The sequence below is a fragment of the Lepisosteus oculatus genome, chromosome 29 (genome assembly GCF_040954835.1).
Source record: "Lepisosteus oculatus isolate fLepOcu1 chromosome 29, fLepOcu1.hap2, whole genome shotgun sequence".
In the NCBI taxonomy this organism is placed as follows: Eukaryota; Metazoa; Chordata; class Actinopteri; order Semionotiformes; family Lepisosteidae; genus Lepisosteus; species Lepisosteus oculatus.
Genome location: NC_090724.1, coordinates 4,941,497 through 4,966,494, shown reverse-complemented (window position 1 = coordinate 4,966,494; position 24,998 = coordinate 4,941,497). Strand labels below are relative to the sequence as shown.

General features: G+C 39.2%; 1 protein-coding gene across 8 annotated transcripts; it reads left to right on the top strand.

The window, feature by feature from the left end:
- Positions 1-3,603: 3,603 nt before the first annotated feature.
- LOC102690154 (ran-binding protein 3) lies at positions 3,604-23,281 on the top strand. Of its 8 annotated transcripts, none has more exons than XM_015365562.2 (18): positions 3,610-3,688; positions 7,365-7,446; positions 10,301-10,356; positions 10,580-10,616; positions 10,731-10,817; positions 11,670-11,741; positions 12,430-12,495; positions 12,910-13,002; positions 13,830-13,939; positions 14,459-14,575; positions 15,150-15,256; positions 15,348-15,423; positions 15,887-15,986; positions 16,245-16,369; positions 16,650-16,770; positions 17,212-17,354; positions 18,363-18,534; positions 18,801-23,281. In XM_015365562.2, the coding sequence occupies exons 2-18, from the start codon at positions 7,431-7,433 to the stop codon at positions 18,842-18,844; spliced, it is 1,542 nt and encodes a 513-aa protein (XP_015221048.1). In that variant the 5' UTR covers positions 3,610-3,688; positions 7,365-7,430; the 3' UTR covers positions 18,845-23,281. The 8 variants fall into 8 exon arrangements, with proteins under 8 accessions (XP_006640040.1, XP_015221045.1, XP_015221048.1 ...); XM_015365560.2 differs by having other exon boundaries at positions 12,898-13,002; XM_015365561.2 differs by having other exon boundaries at positions 3,655-3,688; positions 7,368-7,446; positions 12,898-13,002.
- Positions 23,282-24,998: the final 1,717 nt, after the last annotated feature.

The following is a 24,998-nucleotide window of genomic DNA, read 5'->3' as shown; positions in this document are numbered from 1 at the left end:
TTTTTCTATTAGTGCCCGAGCTAGGGTTAGGGTTAGGGTTTGACAGCACCTAGACATATTCTGATGCATTTGTTGTGCATTAGGATTCATTTGAAATGCAGGAAAGGTGTTGGTTTTAAGTTTCCTTGAAAATTTAATTTTTCCCCATTTTGTCATTTTTTGTGAGCCCCACACCTACCAGGTAAACACCATCAACACTGAATGTCTTGAAAACAGCCTTTCTACATGCTGAATCCTCTTATTTTATGAGGTTTAAAACAAACTAAATGGAAAGTATATCCAAACTTTAGTGGTAAATGTAATCCTAAGCTGTAAAGGGCAAAAATCATGCTCATTTAATATACTATTTCAGCAGCAGGTTGCAAAAACCTAGATAATGCAGAATTAAAATCGACTGAAAGCAGATACCTTTACAGTACTGAAATACTGCTAGTGTGAATGTTTCTGATCAATTTGCACTCATTAAGCTAACTTTTGTAGCACTTTTTCAGCAGGCCAGGATTTTGAACTTTTTCTATTAGTGCCCGAGCTAGGGTTAGGGTTAGGGTTTGACAGCACCTAGACATATTCTGATGCATTTGTTGTGCATTAGGATTCATTTGAAATGCAGGAAAGGTGTTGGTTTTAAGTTTCCTTGAAAATTTAATTTTTCCCCATTTTGTCATTTTTTGTGAGCCCCACACCTACCAGGTAAACACCATCAACACTGAATGTTTTGAAAACAGACTTTCTACTGTATAATGTTAATATTTTAGGGAAAAGAGAAGCTGGACCCAAGGAGTTTACAAAACAGTTTTGTGGGCATGGCTTGTCTTTGCAGCCAAGTCAAATATCTTTCCCAGATATGGCTGTTATTTAAATGAACAGTTGGATGAAATGTTCACACTTAGTCATCTTCCCCCTTCAAATTCAGTTAGCAGAAAAAGAACTGTGGCAACACCTGCTCCTTCAGGTTTCTAAAAATAGCTCTCTTTCTTCTTATGAAAGGAGTGAAAAGTGCCACTTCTATTTTTTAACTTGCTCTTATACATAGGGTATAGTGACAACAAAAAGACACAACCCCTGGTAATTCTCTTTCAAAACAGAGAGACAACCAAACTAAGCTTTTGACCTCCCATTAAATCCATCTAGCTGATGAGGCCTGACAATGGCTTAATTGGTGTAAAATGTGGTACCACATAATTTATAGCCCAACAGAGTCAGGAGGTACTATAAGTTAATCTATTCATCCATTGTCTAACCACTTTTTCCAATACAGGGTCGCAAGGGAGCCAGAGCCTTTCCCAACAAGCATGGCAGGGTACACCATGGAAGGGACACCAGTCTATCACAGGGCAGATACGTACATAAAAACACACACACTCACACCAGGGCCCATTGTCCCAAAAAACAACCTACCAGGTTGGATAATGCATCTGACTTTGGATCAGAAGACTGAAGGTTTGAATCGTTGAATTATTTGCTCATGTGAAAAAACAGTATGTTTTTTTGGACCCAGGGAGGAAACTGGAGCACCCCAGTGAAAGCGAACAAGGGGAGAGCGTACAAACTCCACACAGACAACACCCCAAGAATTGAACCCAGGGCCCCAGTGCTGCGAGACAGTAATGCTCACCACTGCGTCACCATGCCGCCTGTATAATAAGTCAAACGAGTTGAAATGAGACTGTCTTTTACTTTTACAAAGCTCTGTTGTCTTATGGCATGTGTTCTGAACACTGGACTGCTGGAATTACAGAGCTGACAATGGTCAGTTTTGTTTTTTGTGTTGGCTAAAAAAATGCTTTTTATTATTCTGGATCGTACATGAAAAGACAGGGAGAAGAGGTAGAAGGAATTGCAAAGCTGATGTGGATTGCATAGTTTTATTCATGTTTATTTGGGAGGAATGCCCAGAGGAGGTGCTGCTCATAACTAAGACCTCAACCTTTGCAGTTTGCACACCAACAGACCTTTCTTTGTGCATGTGGGTGGGAAGCTATCAAGTGATGCTATAAGTGGGTTTATATTATGTGTCGAGGGGGTTACTGAATCTGTATCTGTAGGCAATGCACACAGTAAAGACAGTTGTTAGTAGTTGTAGTATCATTTTTATTAAAAAGAAGAATGTTCAGGAAAAGAAATGTCAAAATTTAGCAGATATTGTTATCTGTGTCAACGTACAGAGGTTGAAATTATAGTACACCCATCTAGTCATTTTCTAATCAAGGTATCCAGTACTGTGACCCAGGGGTCAACCAAAGTACAATTATGTTCAAAAACTGGAGGAATTCAGGAATGTGCAGTTCAATTTCACCTTCATCACGGCCTGAATTGGAGTTCAGTTTTTTACAGAACTATTGCACGCTTTTCTAGGCGTCCACGCAGTTTACAGGAAACCACTACTGTATATTCAGCGCAGGTTTCTCGCAATTCTGCAAATGCAGAATGTTTGGTTGCTGTTTGTGGGAGATAGCGGCATCTTGTGACACAAAGAAGCACTGCATGACAGGATCGTTTTCTTTGCGAGAGAGCCAGACAGGCACCGTGTTTATAATAGCGGTGGAATAGAATATTTTAATTTTTAATTTGCAGAACTTAATACCATAAAGACGTTACATTAAGGCAGACTCGATAGCTTCTGGGTCCGTGATATTTTATGTCATAAGCAAGCAGCAAAGGCAGACAAAATGTTAGGACATACAGTTTAAAATTGCAGAATAGTGTGTACATTTCTGGTCGTATAAAAGCCGAGGTATCAGCTTCGACGGTATGGCTGGCTGGGGAGCTTGTTCCACGTGTCTGTTGTTCTCAGTTTCAAATGCTCTTTCACCATGTTATTATAAATATTATTTGAAATGTTAACTTAAATTTCTGTTTTCTAGTAAAGAGATTAAACTGGCTTAATGTTGCAAGAAAAAACATTCACCTAAAGCATGATTTTTTTAATTGTAATTATAAAGTTTGTGCCTGAGGACATTTCGGGAAATATGAATATGGATTTAAAAATAAATAAAAACATTTTACTAAACACATTTTACTTGTGTTTTAGAACATCTGAAGTTATAATACATCTTCAAAAAGCAGCTACGTTGCTTTACACTCATTCAGTACCGTTTATCAAGTAGAAAAACAGTAACTTCAACATTCACCATTATACTTTTTCATTTTAATGTCAACATCACTTATAAGATGTGTGTTTTGCTACGTTTAACATTTTATAATTACAGCAGTACTAGGCTTTAAAAATGACTTATTTAGCACTTGAATCAAATCTATAACATTAATGTTATCGTTCTCATATTTTTAAATTTTACTGTCAAGTAGGATAAATATTAAAATAACACTTAGCCTTTATGAGGCCAATATCTGTATAATATTTAACCGAAATCCGGTAAAATATTTTGTCCCTATAAGATATGCACCCATGACCCAATCAGGAGAGTTAATCAGTTTAAGTTTCCGGACCAAACAATGGCATACTAATATAAATAAATAAGCGTTGATTCAGACAATTTTTCCGTTGTTGAATTACTGTATATCACGACATAAGTGCGCTGATTCAAGCGGTTATTACGCACTTATAACGTAACGCGTCCACGCATGCGCTCCCTTCCCCTCCTCCTCGGCCTAGAAATAACGCGCATGTCTGGCGCGGGGGGTTGTGGGTGTGAGTGAGGAAGTAAAATGGCGGACCTGGCAAACGAAGGTAAGGAGCCGCGGAGTGGGAAAGGAAAACAAAGCGAATGAATGGGCAAGAAAATGTGATAAGAAAGCTGAGTTTAGCGGAGAGTAGCGTAGTATCGTGCCGAGGAGCAGGACTGGGAGGCCCGGGCTCTGTGGGAGCCGGGGGATGAAGTTAGAGCAGTAAAATAGGGTAACGTATTTAGGGTTCCCGGCCTTTCTAATATTCAGAGCAGGAGAGGGAGGAGGGGGGTGGCCGCGGCGGTGGTGGTGGTGGTGGAGGAGGAGGAGGAGAAGAGGGAGGAGAGGACAGGCCAAGTCGGAGTTGGAGTGATACAGTTGGGGAGGGGGCACTAATAAATGAGAATGCTGTTTCAGATCGTTGCTTTTTTTTTTGACTCCTTAAAGATCTTAGTCAGAGCTGTGCCTCGCCCCGGTCATTTAAACAGCGGCCTCTAAGGCGGGACATGCGCATCCAGCCGCCCAGTGCAGTGCATGCAGACCAAATCTGATTTATATTACGGCGCGGTATGTCAGAGTACAGAAATGCTGCCTGACAACTGCCGTCAAGCACGCCAGTCTGGATATCTCATGTGAATATTTATATGCTCTTCATATCCTGGGACAAGCGGGCGCTTCTGAGTGTATTCGGAAAGATGCCTTTGCAGTACAGCGCACAAGGTCCGACTGGACATCTCGTCCCCCGGCAAAATTGTCTGGGTCAGCCGTAAACCACTCAACGTCTGATCCTTCGGGAAAAGGATCCGTTTTAAAAAAAAAATGGTAGAAACAGTGGCCTGGCATTCATACTTGTCGATGCGCTGTTGTTCTACTTTCCGATTTGATTTTAAGTAACAGGTGTAGTCTCGTGCTGGAACAAGAGCCGGCTCGTGTGGATGACACTTGTAAAAGTATTCTGTAGTTCCTAACTGGATGAGCCCTCGTTGCAAACGTGTAAGTTTGTGTATTTCAGACAGGCACAGCATTTTGTCCTAGGCAGTGTTGCAAATGATTGCATGTACTCTCAATAATTATTGTACAAAAGGTGGAAAAACTTTGTTAATCCCCTTGTGTAGGTATTCACCATTTCAGTATTACAATGGCCTGAAATCCAATTCTTCTGTTGTGCAGCTTCAGGTTCAACCCTTTAGAAAACTACAGTGCTGAGCATTTTCTTCCTTTACACTGTTTCAATTGTCCATCATAGCGTTAAATGTCTTAAATACACAGTCTGAAGTAAAGTTGATTCTTGAAATAGGGAGAAGCACAATAAACAGCTGCTTAATAGGAAATTAAGTGCGAATCTTTGAGCCTCTGAACATCAGTCCATAGGTATTATATTGCATTTACTTTCGTTTATCTTGTCTTTATTAAGGCTACTTTTAGTTATTGAGAAACAGAAGTGTAGATTTCTTTAATAAGTCCATGGTCTCAACCATCATAATGTTAATTTGGAAGATAATTCCAGTAAAAAAGAGAACTGCATTGGTCATGTGACACCACAAGCTTTTATAATATGTCGGCAACAGTATGCTTTCTAATGCATGACTTTTATCTGATCCTGTTTGACCAAAACAAACTGCATGCAGGGAAAAAAAGTAAAAGCAGCTCTCCTGGGTTCTAACCTAGTTGCACAGTTATAACCCTTTTGAGGTTGTCTTCTTTAGCATGTTTGCTATTGTAGCCAGCAATCACTTTAAAATCAGATGCCAGACCCTACTGCCTCTGGAATGTCAGTGTGGTCCTGGAGTGGCGTGGCCCCTGTAAACTATAGTGCTTGAAAGCATTTGATTTAATTCTCAAATATTATTATAACATCTATACTCATATTTGCCTCCCTGATGAACCACCTTCTTTTTGATGTTTTCACTTGATCCGGTTCCAGAGTTGTAAAGAGCTGTTTAATAAACAAGTAATGATACTTTTTTTCAGGCATTCTAAAGTGTGTTCATATTCAGTACCACCTAATTTTGCTTTAACAGCAAGAATTGAAAGATGCTTACAGGTCTATTTGGTCTAAAGCTTGACTGTGTGCAGGTCAAATATAAATATGTACTCTCCGTCTTTAAATTACTGAAAGCAGGTCTGCATCTATAATATGTTATGTCTGGTGTTCTTTTCACTATGAAGAAAGATTATAGCAGTGTATCTCATTCCTGGTCTTAGGGGACCGGTGTCTCTTTTTTTTCAGCAGCTGAATTCTTAATCATAAGCTAATTGATTCTCGTTTTCTATTTGGAGCATATTTTGAAATCTGCTTTCAAATCTCAGAAGGTTGAATGGAAACTGGAATTGGTATGAACCCGGTAAATAATTGTGGTTTGTCTGAATCAGCTTGTGTAAGTATTTGCTGTATTTGCATTCCTTCATTTTTGTGTTCATCATAAGAACTATTTAGACAGAAATAAGGGGAATCAAGTTTGGCACAGACATTAAAATTCTGTGTGCTGAAGTTATTGGAAACTGTCCTTGGATTAGGATATTTCTGAATATCAAGAATGAGTTCAGAAAATAAGGAAAAAAAATCTAAACAAGCAAGCAGGTTAATTACATTAATCAATTAGCACTGGAGAATTGGAGCTTAGCTGGAACAATAACCAACAGATGCTGTGCTCCCCAAGGACTGGTGATTGGTAACCACAATGTTGATATTTTTTTGTGTAAATGCTGTAGTGCTAAGGTCTGAGGGCTAGAGGGCAGCAGTGCAACTTTTAAAGCTAGAATTCTTGGATGTAGAGGTTTTGCTCTGCATTCTTGAGTTTTTTAATGACTAAGGTCTTTGATACTTAGTATTTGACCAATTGCAGGTTTTGCAAATAAGCTGTTAAGTCACTAAAATGTGATTAAAATATACATTCTAGATCTGCTTCTTAGTAAAATTAATTTTTGCTTCAATTAAATGCATAGGTCTCACCTGCATAGTACTCGGAATTAGGGTTTTTAAAGCATGCAGACATTCACTGAAAGTAAAACTAAGATATTCCTTTCTCCTGTGATTAAATGGGGTTTTAATTTAAGTGAAAGTGTTGCTCTCTCTGCTGACCAGATAGTGAAGCTTTCCATGTACTTATACTATCTATAGGTGGTGTGTGTGGGTGGGATGAGTGTGAAGGAATAAAGTTTTGAGGGCAGACTGTTAATGCTGCTTTCTGCTTGCTTTACAAAGGGCTCCTGATCATTTGCTGTTTATAGGGTCCTTAATGTCTTGACAAGGAAGTTCTGATGGTACTTCATACCCTGGTATGACGCTCTGTGTACTGTTGGCTGAAGCTTGGCAGTGTGAGCTGTTCTGTGATTACAGGATGGATGTCATGTACTGTACTTGCCCTGTTGGAGGGGCTGTCTAGACTTGTCACAGTCTTAGTCCTTTGAATAGAGGCTAATGTAACTCAAGAAGTCAGTCAGAACTATTGTCCAAGACATTGGAATCTTCTCAGCACTGTGATCCCAATTCCCATTGCTTTGTATGAGGCTTCTGTAGTGTTTTGGATCCATGGATCTCAACTTGACCTTCAAAGTTCTTAAAACTAGTTGGTAGAAAGCAGAGAGATTGTATATTATACCTTTATAGCACTTAATGTTTAATCATCATGTGATGTTTGCAAGTTATTTTGATTGAGTTACAGTGCCTTAAATCTAATAGGGAAATCTTGATTTGTGGATTTTCTTAAATAATAGTAATGTTTCTTTTAATGTTTTAGCAGGTACGTGTGAACATCTCAGCTCATAAGTCTGTTAAAACCCAGAGCTAGAGATCACAAATCAGCATGGCTGAGGAGCAGGGTGAGTGTAGGGGGCCTAGGGACAGCAAAGATGATTCATGCATTAGATTTACATAAAACATCTGAGTCTTTAAATATAGTGTTAACATTAAATTAAGGTGTTAAACATTCAACACCTGTTTAAAAAAAGACAGAGCTTCTCTCTGTGCAGCACAGGTAGGACTTCACCTGTTGTGGAGCACCCCTGTTTCTGAGAACAGGATGTGCAGGAGAGCAGAACTGGTACTTGGAAACACAAAAAAAGTCCAGAAAGGGAATAGTTACCAAATCCTTATCAGAATCATGCTCTATAGAAGCTCTTGTGAAATAAAATTGTATTTTTCTTTTGTGGCGTAGTATTATTTCCTTCTCTACAGTGTACATGTCCATCTAAATACTATAAATCTTGCCAGGTTTGCATTAGGACAGTGAGAGGATTACCTGATGAACACAAGCATATTTATGAAGATCTCAAATCTTTTTACAGAAGCTTGATGGAATTTGTTTCTTTAAAGACGTTTCCTTAAAATTCTTAATGTTTTTCGAATTTCTTAGGCTGGCTCATCTTTTTTCCCCCATTATGACCATTTTTACTTTTTATCCTTTTATACTGTATAGCAAGAAATAATTTCAGTATCTGTATAGTGTAATCAGCTTGCTGTATTATATGCAAAGAATAGCCCCCAGGCTTAATTCACTGCTTAAAGTGGATGGGATAGTTCTGTAGCTAAGCATCTGATCTGTGCACATGACCAGCAAAAGCAGATAATGTCTGGTATCAATGTGCTTGGTACAAATTTAGCCTTATGTGTAATTGACTCCTGTTGCTGCTACATCTGACTTGGACCCAGATGTATAAGATTAGTTGTGTTATTTTTATATGCAAGTTTTGAATTTGTGAGATACTTATTTTCTTGAACCAGCTAACAGAAATAGACAATATTTTTAGTCTTATTCTCTAATGCTGCTAAAAATACACCGACGTTTGGCAGAGTTGTTTCTCCCAGGTCTGTGTTTATATCAGCTGACCTCAGTGTTGGGTCTAGTGCCCTCTTTCTGCAAGAATGTGTAAATACAAGTGAGTTCTCTCCCCTTTTTTACATTGCCTTTCTGTAAAAGTCCAAATCCTTATTCAGGCTATCTTAGCTGTCAGGCTTCCTTCAAGGTTGTCCAATCGTGGGTCCCGAAGGGCTGATGTCTCTGCAGGTTTTCAAACCAGTGCGGCACTTAATGTCCTGATTCAGTGACCTGTTGGCTTAATTGGACCAATTTCATAGCCGTTCAGGTGCTGGCAAACCTGCAGACACACCTCTGTCCTGGACTAGGATTGGGCTGCCATGGGCAGGACCTTCTCATTTATAAGGCTTTTATAGAGCAAATTACCTTGTACCTATTGTTGTTGTTGTTGTTGTTGTTGTTTTTTTAGGATTTATATAATTTAACATATCCTACAAAAATGGGTCACCTTTGAAACCAGACGTGGTGTAGGAAAATAAAGATTTAAATTGTATTCCAAGAAACTGAAGTGAAAAAAAAAGCTGTGCTGCTATTTATGAAATTCACATCAGTGTTTCTTTGGTTATTGTTGGCCAACAGTATGTTTTACCTCTGTGGGTGTCGGTTCTTTAGGCCAAGGGTTCCCAATCCTGGTCCTGGTGACCCACATGAAAAATCAGGAAAGTGTTCATCCGGGAACAGTGTTGCTAATTGATTTAACATCTGTGTATCAAAGCAAAAGCTGGCCTGGAGGGGACAGTGGGGAAGCATGCTGAAGTAAATCTGCTTTTAAAGGAGGGAAGGTGACCTGGTGGGTAAATAGTCCTCTTATTTGTCAGGTTATGATGAACTAAAGGTAGTCACTCCTTCAGAGTTACCCAGCAGAAAGTACAGGCCAAGTTTATGAAACCAGTTTTTTTGCTTCTCATTTACTACTCTTTTGTTTCCCATGGCCAGTGCTCAGCTCTAGATCACTAAGAGCCCCAGACTCATCTTAAAGAGGACTAGAAGCTGTACTTGAAAAACTTCATTTGCAGCCTTCTCGTGTTGCTGGTGTGGCATTGAAGGGAATTCTGGCCTGCGCAGAAAAGAAGCTAGACCTCTGCATATGGCTAGTGAAATCCAAGCAATAAGTCACGCGTTTTAGTATGTAGAAATGTCCAAGTTGTTGACTATAAATAGGTCCAAGTGGAAATTCTAGCAGCTGTGTTTCTGTTGGATGTCTCTCTCACATCTCTGCAGCCATCTGGTAGAGGGTCTTTCGTTCCTTATGTGTCCCCAAGCCACTTTGACAGGTAGTGTTTAAGTAAAGCAAGACTGTTATTTGCTGCATGTTATTTGGGGCACAAGAGGCCGAGTTAAGTTTCATGACCTTTTGCCAGTAACAGTCTGACGACTGATTTATTAGTGTTTTCGTTTTAAAGCATTATTTACTGGGATGGATTTCTTAACCATTGAAGCAAGCTGTTGGAGCTGTGTTTTCTGCCTGGTATAAACTGTGGATTTCAGAAGCACAAATAAGAGGCATTCATTTTACATGACAATTGGACAAGTTGATGGGCAGTTCTGATAGAGCCAGTGATGAGTTCATTTTCATTGGGGAGCTTCAGTTTCAAAGCTCTGAATGTCTGGATGTTGATAGCGTGATGGTGACATTTGAAAGGGACTCTTCAAGAATTAAGCTTAGAGGGTGCTGATGTTCGCAAAAGTCAAAATGCTAGTACTACTAATCAAAGAATATTAGTATTGTCTTTCAATTACGTAGACTGGATGCATCACAGAAGTGTTTTAATGTAGTTTTGCCAGTGCGCTGAAGTTCTTTGGAGCCTGCATCAGAGTCTGTCCATAAACCACAAGTTTTTTTTTTGTTTGTTTTATAGAGAAACCTGCCATAGCTCCACCTGTCTTTGTGTTCCAGAAAGATAAAGCACAGAAGGTAAGCCAGCCAGTTTCAGAGCTGATTTATTTCACTTCTGGGAGCTGGGGGGCGGTGTTGAGTGGATGAGAAACAAAGTAAAGGTTAAGGGATCTGAAATCCGTTTAATAACTGAACCATTTTGTAGTGCCATATTGATCATGGTAAGAGTTTGGAGTTGAATGCCATTTGACAGGAGGCGAGAACAATAAACATGTAATTTGTTGACTTATTTTTATTTCAGAGATCAGCTGATGGATCCAGTGCAGAAGATGGTGAAGGTGACTTAAAAACGGAAATTTTTGTTTTGGTGAAAAACTAGACATGCTGTATCACTTCATGAATTTATTGTGGTTTCCTGGACACTTAGAACAACTTGTACTTAAATGTTTCAGATTCAGACAAAGACGATGGAGCTTATTGTCCCCCTGTGAAGCGCGAGAGAACATCGTCTTTAACACAGTTTCCACCCTCACATTCTGGTAACTATCCCTGCTTCTTGTGAGCAAGGTAGATGTGTATGTAAACGTGATGTGAGTTCTGTTGAATTGGCTTGTATGAGACACTAAGAGCTTATTGGGGTTTTAGCATTTTGTGTATTCTGCTTGAGGTTCTATCCTTGTTAACCTTATGCCTTGAATGTGAAGGCAAACAGCTATTGTATAAATAGCAGATTTTCTAAGCACACATGGAATACATAAGCATACATAACATAAAGATGTTCAGTCTCCAAAATTATAGGAAAGGTGCATAATTGTGACCATGAAGAATCAAAAACCCAAATTATCATTTACATTTCTATATGTGGCTCATGTCTCATGTATATGTGGGCATCCCTGCCCTCCTAGGATGTGATCTAGAGATGGTTGCATCCAAACATGGCATTGACAGCTGCATAATTACTGTCTTCACTGAAGCACTTGACACTCATTCATCATCTCCAAAGGCACTGGTATATAGAACTATACAAATCTGTGGAATGGTGGTTTACACCCGGATGGGGCATTTTTTCCAAATGTTCAATTGCTTCCTAGAGAATGAGTATTTTAGTTATTTCAGACTCTGATTTGTTAAAATAAGGTATATAATTTGTAAATGCTTGCTAGGTACTGACCTGTGTGGACCCTGTAAGTAGTCTTAGAAATATTTCTTAAGCCAGAACTGTTGTTGTTTTGTTTGTGATTTGATACATTCCAAAGATCATTCGCATAATCATCGTTCACAAGGAAGTACTTTTTTCCATTGCCTTCATCCCATCATTTATTCCTGATATTTGTTTTTTTCTTGGCCTTGTTTGTTCTCTCGTGTAATATGTTGCTGATTTTTCTTTGTAGTATCCAAAAACAATGTGTTTATGCCCTCAAGTTTCTGTCAGTCCCCAACTGGAAATTCAGACTCTGAGCCTGGTGAGTTCACTGAACTGTTCTCTCTGTGGGTCTGATTTGTAAGATGGCATTGAACTCTGGAAAGGTTAAGCATAGGCTTTTAGCCAATATATTTGTTTTTTTTGTATTTTATGTTGAACCATTTCATTGTACAACCTGTTTTTTTTCTCCGTTTAGAGAATGGTGTCAGGTTTTAGAATCATTAGTCAAATTTTTCCAAAATATTTTTTTTTAACCTATAACATTTGGCAGTTTATTCATGCAGAACTAAGTTTAATCTTCATTGCTGTGCTGTGACAAGTCAGCCAGGTCAGTCAGGTCAAGTAACGAGTCTAAGCTCTATTTCTTTTTAGAGTTATAGCGTTAGTTATTTCTCTGGTGTGTTTCTTTACTTTTTTAGTCTTGGCTTTTTACCTGCTGTTTGGTCTTATTGTAATATTTGAATGATTTGTACTTCATTTCCCACTTAACTAAAATTAAAACCTTTCTTCTGGTCAGGCTGCTTTATCAGACTTGGGCCAGATTAGTTGCAAAACTTTTTGGCAAAACAAACTGGGTCTTCTACATTGTTTTGCAGTTACAATTTATATATGCAGAAAACAAGACTCTTGTAAATAAGGACTCAGCTCCCCAGGATAAAGATTAATTACTCTGGCTCATTTTTCCTGATTCCCTGATCATTAACTTGCAAGTGTTTATCTGTTTGCAGAGGAGAAGACTGTTGGATTTCGTCTGAAACCGCCCACCCTGATCCATGGACAGGCCCCTAGTGCAGGTGGGTATTCATTGCTGCTATGTCCACGAGTGGATTTAGCAGCTGCTAGCAGCCTTTTCCGCTGTGTGTGTGTTGTTTTTTGCCTGGGTTATTGTAAGTCCGTGGTTGCATGATGGATTTGCAGCAAATGCAGGAAAAAAGGAAATAATCTCATGCATATTCATGAGAAAAGTCTTAAAACTAGATTTTCCAGTCTTTAGACTAGATGTGAGAGCAAATTAATAAAATTCAAGCTAATGTTAGCGTATTTTCCTTGTATTACGACTTTAATTATTTGATTGGGCAGAATGCTTTTTATGGGAACTTTCCTCAAAAAGAGTTCTCAACTTGTGTTTGAGATCACCTAAATTAGGGCTAGACTATGTGGTGTTTTGATCGTTTTGAGATCCAAGCTATTGGCAGGTTATCTTTCAGGTGTTCCAAGCCAGAAGCCTAAGGAACAACAGCGAAGTGTACTTCGCCCTGCAGTACTCCAGGCCCCACTGCCCAAAGTTTTTCCACAGACCAGTAAGTAAACTATTACTCTGTTTACTGAGTTCATTTCCAGTCCACAGTCCTGTAGGTGGCATTCAGGCAAAAATAAACCCATCTGATATTTCATGTAAAACCGGGTCACCTACTTTCTTGTTTCCGTCTATGTATGCTGTCATCTGTGGCCCTGAGGATTACAGGTGTTGAAAAATCTACCTAGACGTGAACTCCCAAATTACCCCTCCCCCTTCCCATTTTCAGTCAAGAAGCCTGGGAAAGGTTAATGCTCTACTGTGGAGGCAATATTTGAATATCTTGCACGATGCTTTCACATCAGCAACCACGGATATCCTGAGTGTACTGTGTGACGTGCTTGGCATTTGCTTGAAAAACTTTTAAAACCCTTTTAAAGCAGTCATTTTTCCTGTTTTTATTTTAACATTTTCTGTCTCGGAATCTTCTAAAAATCTCATCCATCCAGCTTTCTAACGCAACGAAGAGTAAACAGTTTAAGTAGAACAGTGTTGTTTTGCAAGATTATTTTCACCCTGTGCTCGATGCAAAAAATATTGCAGTACTTAAGGATGAGATTTGGGTTATGTTGGGAAGTTGAAAATATTCTTTCACTTGACTTCTGCTTACTGAAATTTCCTGCCAGTTGTATTGCAGCATAGAGGTAGCTGGGATCCGAATCACCGGCTTAGAATGCTTTAATGTCGCCAGACTGTAAATTATGCATTCTGTGTCATTGTTTTGTGGTGCAAGCTAGAGTAATGTATCAATCAAGTAAATAAAGTGCACTGGGAGACTAGTGCTGCAGTGAGAGAGTATTCATTAGTTTCCTTGTATTTTTCTCCTTTCAGATTCCAGCAGTGGGACAAATGGTGTGAATAAGCCCTCGGATCCAGCACCAGATGGACAGCCTGTCTCCCAGAATAGCACGGAGAATTCGGAGGCTGCTGAGGGAGCCACGGTGAGCCCTGGGGTTAAACACTGTGGTCCCTCTAGCCCTCTGCAAGCACTAATTCAGGCCAGGATCACCTCTGCAGCAGGTTTCAAGATTTGCACTGTTCAAAGCTGCTGTTTAATAATATTTATTGCTTGGAGGATGGCTTTATTCATATGACAAGTGCCACAGATTTTATGCACTCTAATGTTTTGAGATATTCTATCTTACCTTCACTCTGCATCTAATGTAAGAAAGAGAACTGATTGCTTTACATACATTTTTCATCAGGGAAAGGTCAGAAATGGCAATTTCTCAAATGTTGTCTTATGAATGACCTGTCACTTTCTAAGTTTGGACCTGAAGCTTTTTTTGAGGGTAAGGATTTAAACCACACTGCTAAAAATAATGTTAATATTCTATCTTTGCTTTACATTGGGAAATGTTATAGCTGTATCTTGAACGGCAGAATGAGAGAACTGTAGTCTAACTGTGGTAACATGCATAATAGAAGTGTGGACCCTTATTCAGTCTTTTCTTTCCCAGGAGCATGAAAAACAAGAAGATGGGCTGAGCAGTGAAAAAGAAGAGAAAACCGAGAAAAAGGATTCAGTTCCAGAGTCATCTTTTGTGTTTGGCCAGAATCTCAAAGACAGAGTGAAGGTTTTTATATAGTTGAACTTTCTCTGACAGTTTGTCAAGAAAAAAATGTACATGCAGTTGTTGTTCTACTCTGACATTAAAGTTGTCCACTTTCGGAGCCTTGTTTTCATCAGCTTTAGTTTGCTTTTATAGTCTATTTCAGGAGATATTTAGATTTTTAAGCATTTTCTTCTGATTGAAAATTCCTGACCCAATTTGTTAGCCCCCAATCTGTCTGTATTCTTAGATTTTGGTAACTGTAGGGCATTTCTACAATTTTATTATTGTTATTTCGAAACATCCCTTCAGTTTTTTTTAAATTGTCTCTGGGCCCACACTACCCGCAGGATAAGCTGAAAAACATAAAGTGGCTATTGAATTACCTTTTAGATGTAAAGATAGGCTGTCTAGACCAGTCTGTGGGAATTATTACCATGATATAGGCTTGCAAAAATGTAGATTCCCATATACTCACTTCCCAGAATCATTGAATTGGAATCGTAAGGGGTATGCATTCTTTCTTGAGGAAAAGTTTAAAAAATTTGAGAAGCACCAAAACTGTGATTACCCCTAATGAAAATGTTTTTTCTTCCAGATAGAAGAAGGCAACGAATCCTCAGATGTTAAAGAAAGCAGTTGCCCACCATCAGAAGCATCGTTGGCGGGCACCAATTATTTCTTACAGTACATCAGCACCCCTAGGTATTGTAGGCCGAGCTTTTTTTCTGCTTTGCCTCATTTCACTTTTGGTGATTTTGGTTGAAAACTCGCCCCCTTTTCCTTGTTTTCACAGTTCACAGAGTGTTGCCAACAACACAGACACTGGGGCAAAGTTTGTTTTTGGGCAGAATATGTATGAACGAGTTCTGGTGAGTGTCGTGTTCGTGGACACAGAGTGATAGTTGTCTTTGATATCCCTTCCGCTTAAACCACATGGGCAGATTGGCTTAGAATTTCCTGCTTGTCAGAAGACAGTCATTGTCACAGCTTTGTACTCCAGTGAGACTATGATTGGAGAGAGGTGCCTTTCCTTTTCAGAAGGAGAGGTCAGTGCAACACAATTCTTTGCTAACTTTGCTTGGCTGTGTGAGAGGGGCCTTTGCCCCAAGTTCCTCGAAAGCATAGTTCTCTGTTTCACAGGTAGCCCACTTAACCAGTACTTAATCAATTCCTTTTTTTAAACATCTCAAATGTGGAATCCGTGGTGGATACATCAGATAAATCTGTTCACCAGCAAGATGAAATAAAAATGAAAAAAAGTCTGTTTTTTTGAGGAGTGGAATTGGAAAGGCTGGCTTTGTGGCTGTGACCCCAATTGTCTGGTCTCTACAGAGCCCGCCAAAATCCAGTGAGCCGGCACCAGAGGGAGGCAAGGAGAGCACAGCCCCCCCACCCACCGAGCCTCCCACACAGGAAGTCACTCCGGAGAAGGGTAGGCACTTCTTTTGCTGTCAAAAGAGTGTGGCTCTACACAGCGTTCTTTATCGCTAGGATACAGGGAAAAATGATCTGATTTTGATCCGTGCAATCTGTTTGCATGTGGATATCGCTGCAGAAATGAGGTATTTGCAAATGGTATTTAAGATGGAATTCATCAGCCCAGCAGCCCAGGACCTGTGAGTTTCATGTATTATTCCCAGCTTGAATGCTGACCCTGCATTGCTGACTGGTGTGGTGCATGTCTTTGCAGCTAACAACGTGACCGAGTCTTTGGAGGAGTCTGCAGCAGCCTACACTAAGGCTACAGCCAAGAAGTGTTTGCTAGAGAAAGTTGAGGTCATAACTGGGGAAGAGTCAGAGAGCAATGTGTTACAGGTGGGCAGGTTTTCTTTGTCTTTAACTCCCTACTTTTAGCATTTTTCAGCTTAATGTTTTCTCTAGTTTAAGTGAAACTCTGACTGGTTTTTAACATACCTGACTTTGTGCATTTGGTCATAAAATCAGTTTCTGACATGAAGACGTTTGTCATATCATGTATAGTTTAATTAAGTAAACACATCTTCATGCAAGAATGATGTTCATGTGCCTCCCGTTACAGAAATATTAAACAGAGCTATAGAAGCAAGTATGACCAGATGTCTGTTTTTTTTTTTAGATTCAATGCAAGCTGTTTGTTTTTGACAAGACCTCCCAGTCCTGGGTAGAAAGAGGAAGGGGGCTTCTGAGATTGAATGACATGGCATCGACTGATGATGGAACATTACAGTCCCGATTAGGTAAACGATACAGTGTAAATGAATCCTGCTGATGAGAAGTTTCTGTGATGACTTACCTCTTTTCTAATTGGGATATGGGAGTGTTCATCCATACAGCAGGGCATTTTACTGAAGCACTCTGAGTGAAGTACCATGCTCAAGAGTGTTACTGCAGTGCCCCACCACTGGGTATAGAAAGGCTAGACCTAAAGCTGATCTGGTATGGGGTGGGAGGCACACTATGGGTTAATAAATGCTTGATCATTCAGTCTTGTCTGTATTTGTAAGGCTTTCTCATGTAAAGGCAGTGCATAATGCTTTTGTAGTCAAAATTGTGATAAGCTGCTAAGGATTTTGCGATCCTTTCATTTTATCCCCAATCTCCTCATCTCTGGTTATGAAAATGCTCACTAGAGTACTTGTAAGTAAGTTGACCTCACACTCTCGATTACCGGCATGCAGTGATGCGGACCCAGGGAAGCCTGAGGCTGATCTTGAACACCAAACTGTGGGCTCAGATGCAGATTGACAAGGCCAGTGAGAAGAGCATCCGCATCACAGCCATGGACACTGAAGACCAGGGAGTCAAGGTCTTCCTCATATCGGTAGGTCCCTGTGGATCAAAAGGAGTTTCACCTAATTGCCATAGTGATGATGTAATTTCCACAGAGAGGAGAGAAAGGTGCGCGCACACACACCTTTCTCATCCCCCCCAGAAATATTCAGTTTAATTCTATGTAAAGACTTATTATAAGGATTGTGAAAATCAAGCTGCAACTGTACTGATCATTAAATTCTTAAACTTGGCAGTAAAGTGATTAAGACTAAATGTGAACTATTTTACAACAAATGGAGGTGAGCAGTATTATTATGTTTATTAAGATGACCAGAGCTTTCAGGGATTTTCCTTTCTTAATTTTAATAATTAAAACAATAATTTTCTGTTCCCTCTTTAAGCTAGATAGATCACTTTATTAGCCATATACAATTTCCTGCATTAGGAATTCATCTTTCGCATACCCTAGTTTGCTTTCCATGAGAGACAGGCACACAGACGGGGAGAGAGAAGCTTAGGTACACAGAGTGACAGGAAGTAGTCGATGATTTGAGATTTGGAGGGCAAAATCAAAAATGAATTTGAATAAAGCTGGTATTTTATCTTTCTGTGCAGCAAAAATGTGTAATGTTCATGAATGCTGTGACTTTAATGAAGCAGCATAATACACCAGAGTGCCTAAGGGTGATCTTGGCTTAATCATATGTAGTTTGTTGATTGTAAACTGTGTTTATTCCCCAGTTGGAACCAGCTGTTGTAGAATTGCATAATGACATTTTGCTGTGTATATGGGACTAAACGCAGAATATTTAAAAATACACTCGCTTAATTTTTTGGCATTGAAGAGGTTCATGGATGGATAGATGTACTAATTGGTTATAATTAATTTTATAGAGCATTGAATGTTTACACGGCAAACTTTAACTGTATATAATTTGCAAGAAGGTTATTAACTGCATTTGTTGTACTTGGAAGATGTCACTGTCTTGCGTCCTAATGCAATGTTTCGGCAAAGCTCTGGCATTTACCTATGCCTCGTGTGGTGTTCCCTCTCCAGGCCAGCTCGAAGGACACTGGCCAGCTGTATGCAGCCCTGCACCACCGGATCCTGGCTCTTCGGAGCCGTGCTGAGCAGGAGCAGGAGACCAAGGTCACCCCACCTGAGCCCGAGGTTGCCCAGTCTAATGAGGAGGACAGTGATGAGGATGATGTCATTACTCCTGCCAGCGGTAATTTACTTTCTTCCCCGCTGGCGCCAGTCTTCAGCCTGGCCCTGCCATCTTGTGGACAATGAAAAATGTTTGCATTTTTATTTTAATTGATTACAACAGAGAAATAGCTGTAACAGCCAACCTTGTCAAAGTGAAAAAGGAAGTGCTTCACAGCAATACTTCGGATAGGATTTTATGCTCTGCAGGTGACATTTTGGACAGTAGTAAATCCAAAGACATTTCTCACTCTGCTTGACCTCTTCACTGCTTATTTCTCCCCCCAGGTAACGCAGATGCTGGAGAGGCCCAGGCTACTGGGAGCACATAGCGTCTCTGGCACTGGTCTGCTTGCAAGGATGCTTCTTTTGGCATTTTGCAGGCGCCTCTGTGGACACCCCAGACCAGCCTTTTTATTTTGGGTAATTAGAAGTTCTGCTCCAGGAAGGATCCCGCACAGGTGTTTCTCACATAAGTCTGTGCAGTTCCATTCCCTGCATTAAAAATCAATCTGGAGTAACTTTTTTTTTTTGACTGCAAAACTGCGAAGACTTTTCAGCTTTGGTTTGGGACTTGGATGCTCATCATATTGATGAGTGCGAGGGCGCAAGAGAGACAAAAGAGGTTCTCTCATCTCCAATAGACGTGGCACATTTAAGACTCTACCGAATAACTATGGGACCTTTCTATTAAAGTCACATCCGTAAAATCCTCTGGGACCTAGAATTCCAGCAGAGTTTTAAGTTTGTCTAGAAATCTAGTCTTGTACACAAAACTGGTTTCCCTTTTTTTACTTGTTTACCTATTGTCACTCATTCTGATTTGTTTTCTTTTGTTTTCTCAAGCTCTTAAAGGCCATTTACACAGGCACACACAACTGTTACTAAAACGCTTAACAAAAGCTGTGCCCCTTGTCTTTTCTTTGTTCATAATAAACATGTCCTGCTCTGGTGGGTCTAAACACAGAGGGTTAAAATCAGTTTGCCTACAATATTGATGTTTTTGAAAATCTCAACAAAGCAGAAGCTCAGGTATAACATGTCCAGTAGCTGAGCTTTTTTTTTTTAATTTTTTAAGACACAAACTCTAGAAACTAATAGACATTCTACAGGCAATGGTTTGGTTTCCAGTATTTTTCTTTTTTTGGGGGTTTGTATTGTGCTGAGACTTATTTTTTTATTAATATTAACACTTTTCCTGTTTTGATTAATGGGCTCTGGCATGCTCAGAGCTGGAAAGAGATTTTTTTTTGTATATATATATACATTACTCTTTCATTGTAATCCAAGTGTTTTGTTCTTTGAAAAAAAGGGGGCAGCCAGACTTTATGAAATTATCAGCTGTTTTAGGAGCTAAATTGGTTAAGATCAGACATGGGTGTATCTGTTGCTCTTCCCATCACTTGACCTGAAATGTAGGGAGTATTTATTCAAATGCAGAATAAGCAAACACGTTCTGGAGAAACCTTTTAAAAGTAGTGAAATATTTAACTGGATTCGTTTTCTTATGGGTCCTTGTGGGTTTATCTTGGTGAAAGTACACTAGATAAACACCTGTATTCAGATGTCTTAATTTGAAATGGGAAATACAGCTGTGACACTATTTGGGGCCACTTAAACTGTGGTTCAGGTAACTTGGGAGAATATATCTGAATACAGTGCTTACTGCTTTGCTGGTTTCATGAAAAGACCCTCCTCCCTAACACAATGGATAGCTTCCTTTGGGTATGTTTCAGTTTTGTTCTCAATGGCCTGTTTTTTCATGATACAGTCCTTAGAATCCTCTGGATTAAGCTCTGAGAGACAAGTGGGAATCCATAGCAGATGTGTGTGAAACCCAGAAAGAAATGGCTTCTTGAAGTCCAAATGAAGGCTTTGAATTCTGACTGATTTCGCCTTGCGTTTGCTCAGAAATTCAACCTTTTGTCACAGCAACTCAGGTGGACTTGAGTGCTATAATCATCTCTTGTGTACTCCATAATTACTTGAATAATTAGATTATGATTGAGGCAAAATGCACCATTTTCACCTCTGTTAACTGACATTTGTTCTCCATATGTTATACCTTGAAATGGCATCTGCTATGTATTAGTGCACAGTCCTCCCCTACACCCACAGCCCTGGGTCAATCAATTAATAACCTTGAATTGTGCTACAAATCGGAATTACAAGACCTTGAATGGCCTCTCCCATGCTCTGAGGTTTATTTTACAGCTATAAAGAACATTGTTTGAGAATTTCAATTAGGAGAGTTTTCTGGAAAGATCAGGCATGGACTAATTGTAGCAGATCAAGTGTTGAAATTCATGGGGAGTCCTACAGTAGTCGAATCTTAGTTTAGCACAACTCTGAAGGCTAGTATAATGAGTTGTGGGGGTAGCGTTTTCAGAAATATTTGGAAGAACTCAAAGTACTGTTTTCTCAGGGTGAAAGTATTTCTCCCTCATGATCATTTCAATCTAATAAGGCGAGAAAATCATTGTTAATCTTGTGTTTAGTCCTTGCTCAGTGCTTTTAAGCACTGCAAATTTGACAGTTACTTTTTACTCAGTTCATTCCATTTGTCTCTAGGAATATAGATGGGAAGATCAGCTGTAGAAATTGGCTGACTCAAAACTGTTTGGTTCCACTCCTCTCCCTCTCTGCCCAGACAGCTGGGTTTGAAAACTTTAAAGTAGCTTGCTATATTTGTTTATCATCCATTAAGTGTAGCTGCCCTTTTATTTTTTATTTTGATCAAGTTGGATTGATAATCTATATACTGTTGTATAAATTGTGCTCTTCTTGTACTGCAGCAAGCCTTTGGATGTGGAAATATGTATTTTAACTAAAAAAAAGGAAAAAGCAGCAAGTAGGAGTATTGTTGTTTAAAAAAATGTAAAAAGCCCTCTTAATATGTATATTCTTGAACAAGCAGCCTTATAGTTTGAGGATCTTCTCTTCTGTTTATTTTGTACTTTCACTGCAGTCAGTAGAGATTTGTTGCCAGGAGTGTAAGTGATTAGTTTTCCATACTGCTAATTAGCAAGGTGCATAGGACAATTCAGCTGGTAGCAGGGCTCAGAAATGAATGTACAGCATTTGTCTCGATCTGGGCATAGTCCTTCAGAACTTTTCTTTCCCCCTAAATATGAACTTGAAATGCAGTGTAAAACGCCAAACCAACTTCAAGGCTGTTTTCGTTACCGTTGATAATGTTGGGAAATCGCATGAAAGGATTTCGAAAACAAAGTGAAAAGGTTTTTTTGTTATTGGAGATGTAACAAAACATTGTGAATTGGGCACTGTGCTTGCGTTGGCTGAGGCTGGTTCATTGTACTGTACTGTTCGCTGTATAGGAAGGTTATTAGCATTTTGCAGTGCAAAGAATCCAGTCATAGCGTTCCAAAACTGGTGCTATTTTCTTTTATTAGTGTTGCGGTTGTTGGAATATCTCAGATCTCAAAGGTGAAGCTACAATTGTGGAGAGTTAACATTTTCAAGGTTAAACAAATCCCTACGTTTCTCGGTGGATGTTGCACAAGAAATTGAAATGACTTAATTGATTAAACAATTACATTGGAAAGAGAGGCTAACAGCAGTCTGTGTGGGCGATTAATGAGTAACAGCTTTCTTTGGAAAATTAGCTGGGCTTGCCCTCTTCTATAATACAATACCATCTAGTTAAAATTCCTCCAGATTTTGTTTCTCCTAATAATACCCCAGCTTTGTTTAACTTTACAATACAGCTATAATGCTTTTTTAAAACTTTTTTTCAGTTTTGTGAGGTTAGCTGAGAGCTGAGCTCTGCCTTCTTTGAACACCAGTGCTAAAAAGTGGGGGGGGAAGAAATACTACTACATTTCCAGGTTTTTCACAAATGCTTATGTTTTGGGTACAGGATGTAATAAGACATTAAATGTCCTTGTTTTTCTTATCAGAATAGTTTCTTTGCATTTCCAACTAAGTCATAGTTCCATGTTTTTTTCATTCAGTGTTCATATATGATGCAGGAGGTTTCAGAAACTACCAGTGCTCTGGCAGCAGCTATGAGCACTGTTGTGATGCCCTGAGGAAGTCCATTCCCATAGTTTTTGCAGTATTTATGGCTGAGGGATTCAAGTTGTGCGATCTGGACTTCTCTTTATCTTCGCCTACAATGCAAAGGTGCTGAGAAGATGTCAACGCAGAGCAAACAGCTCAGCCAGTTTTTATTTTAATGTGACTGCTGATCACCGCCTGGACAGTAGATGTGCAGGCTGAAAGGAGAACGGAGCTTGAATGTTTGTGCTGTCTGTGGCAGAATCGGTGAGGAGGACGTTGATGGGACCAGTCTGTTGGTCACTCTGTGGATTGAGCAGGTCGTGAGTAGTTTTGGTTTGGTCGAAGTGACAGCCGTCCGAGCCTTTTTCAGTGTCTAAAGCAAGCCCCCATACAGCAGCTCTGCTTAAGTAGCTTACATGTAGTAGTTTACATTTTGTATCTCACAAAATTTTAAAGGTGGTGATCAGTATACAAATGGGGTAGTTTGTGCTTGTGTGGCTGTGGACAGGGGAGGTTACTCTTTATAATCTACCACTTCATTGAAATTCATTTTTGAGCCCTCTCTTGCCAGGTCAAAACCCAGAAATAAAAACCTAAACATGTTACTTTATGCTTCAAGCTTTAGTAAAAAAAACAAGTATAAAAAAACAAATAAAAAAGGAAATATCACTAGTGTTTTGAAAAGGTTTATGTAAAATTGTCATATCCGATGTATTTGAGAATTACATTAAAACTTTTAACAGAAAGCACTGTTGGCAGTTTTCATTTTTTTAATTTTTAAAGTTAAAACCATGTTCTTCATATTCAATGTTGTTTCCTCAACAGCGAATCTGTTAGTATCTTAATAGTTACAACACATCGCATCTGATGTTTTTTCTATGTATATTTTTGCAAAATCTAAGTTGATGACTGTTAACTTGGGGATCAAAATATTAACTTCTGTGTACCACCCCATGTGGTGGTGTGAATTGTAGTTAAGGATGAAGTGGTCCCACACTTTATATATATATATAAACATCTTTTCATCTGTAGGATCCCAAACATTATATAATTTCAAGTATACAGAAGTGCTAGCCAATGTGTAACACATTTCCTTTAATGAGGATTTTTTTATTGTGAGAGCACTTGCTCTGCTCAGCATTTTACTAAGAATTGGTTTAGCAAGTATTGACTGCATAGGAAGGTGGCACCCGTTGGGGTTTCATTAAAATTAATATTGTATATGTATCGGATTGCTTGTAGCCTTCTTACCAAGTCCTATTGACATTTAAGAAAGAAGGAGAGTGTGAAGTTGAAAAGACAACCATCAATGAGGCACATTGCGTGTAGGAGAGAGCCTTGTGAGTTTATTTCACAGCATGTTAAATGTACTGTTGGCGTTTTTACAGTTGGAATAAATAAACTGGACTTTCTTCTGTGTATAGAAATTTAAGTAACCAATGACCATTCTTAAATGTTGCACAATCCTAAAATGCTAATAAATGACCATTTGGCACCAGCTGTGTAAGATGACCGTGCGCGTTGTCTGTTTCCTACTTTTTTCCCCCGAAGAAAATGTTCTCACAACTTCCAAGACAAAACCGGCAAAGGAGATATTCTCAGTGCCCAGTAGGGGGCTCCACTGAGAAAACATTCGACACTACAAGCCGTCAGAAATCCGGTTGATGGGAATTTACAGAGTCGGTGGCAAACCATAACTCTTTTCCTACCTGCAAACCCCTATAAGCACTCTTAAATCTGATCATTTTTAATCGACAAGAATAAATTCTGTTTTCCTTACAATAAAACTGACCAAAGCCCAAAATGAATGAATTAAATAAGTTCACACTTCAGCCAATTCCAATTTTTAAGTAGCACTTAAAAGCAGGCTTGAGTTTTCAATGTGTTTATAGTTGCATAATGCTTTAATAAAACACCTGCGTTATTTCTGCTAAAGTACATGTTTATGGATGAATGTCTTCAGAATGAACAGTAAAACAGTGTGTGAGTGTTCATAATTGTTCAATCTGCTAAACGCTAATATCACAGCTGTAATGCTAATTCTCCAGCAAGTGTAGAAAATGGTTATTTTTTTAAACTCACTTTTGAAGTAACGGGGTACTGATTTAATGAACCGGAAGAGATAAGGGCCAGGCGTTTACCAGTCATGTTGAGAGATCTGCTCGGATCAGTAATTAGAAATTAGAAATGAGTTCCTTGAGCTGAATGGTCTACTCTCCGTTTTTAATATTTCTTTTGCGGGATTTTTTTCCGCCATACTGTTCTATATGGAAAAACAGAATCATTAATCACAGGTTGTCACGTGGAGCACATAAGCACCGAGCCACAGAGTACAGCTCACTCGATTCAAAAAACAATCCTTAAACGTTTCATGTTCTTGAGCTCTTAATATTTTCACTGCAAGTGGTTTGCTTCCACGAAGGAAGCACCGAGAGGTAAAAGAGGGTATAAAAACTCTATAAA

Excerpts from the sequence above, each read along its gene's own strand:
- LOC102690154 (XM_015365557.2), top strand. The coding sequence starts at position 9,691 with ATGTGTCCCCAAGCCACTTTGACAG. Across the intron at positions 16,370-16,649 it reads CAGAGAGCAATGTGTTACAG|ATTCAATGCAAGCTGTTTGT; the intron begins GTGGGCAGGTTT and ends TTTTTTTTTTAG. Across the intron at positions 17,355-18,362 it reads TCAAGGTCTTCCTCATATCG|GCCAGCTCGAAGGACACTGG; the intron begins GTAGGTCCCTGT and ends TTCCCTCTCCAG.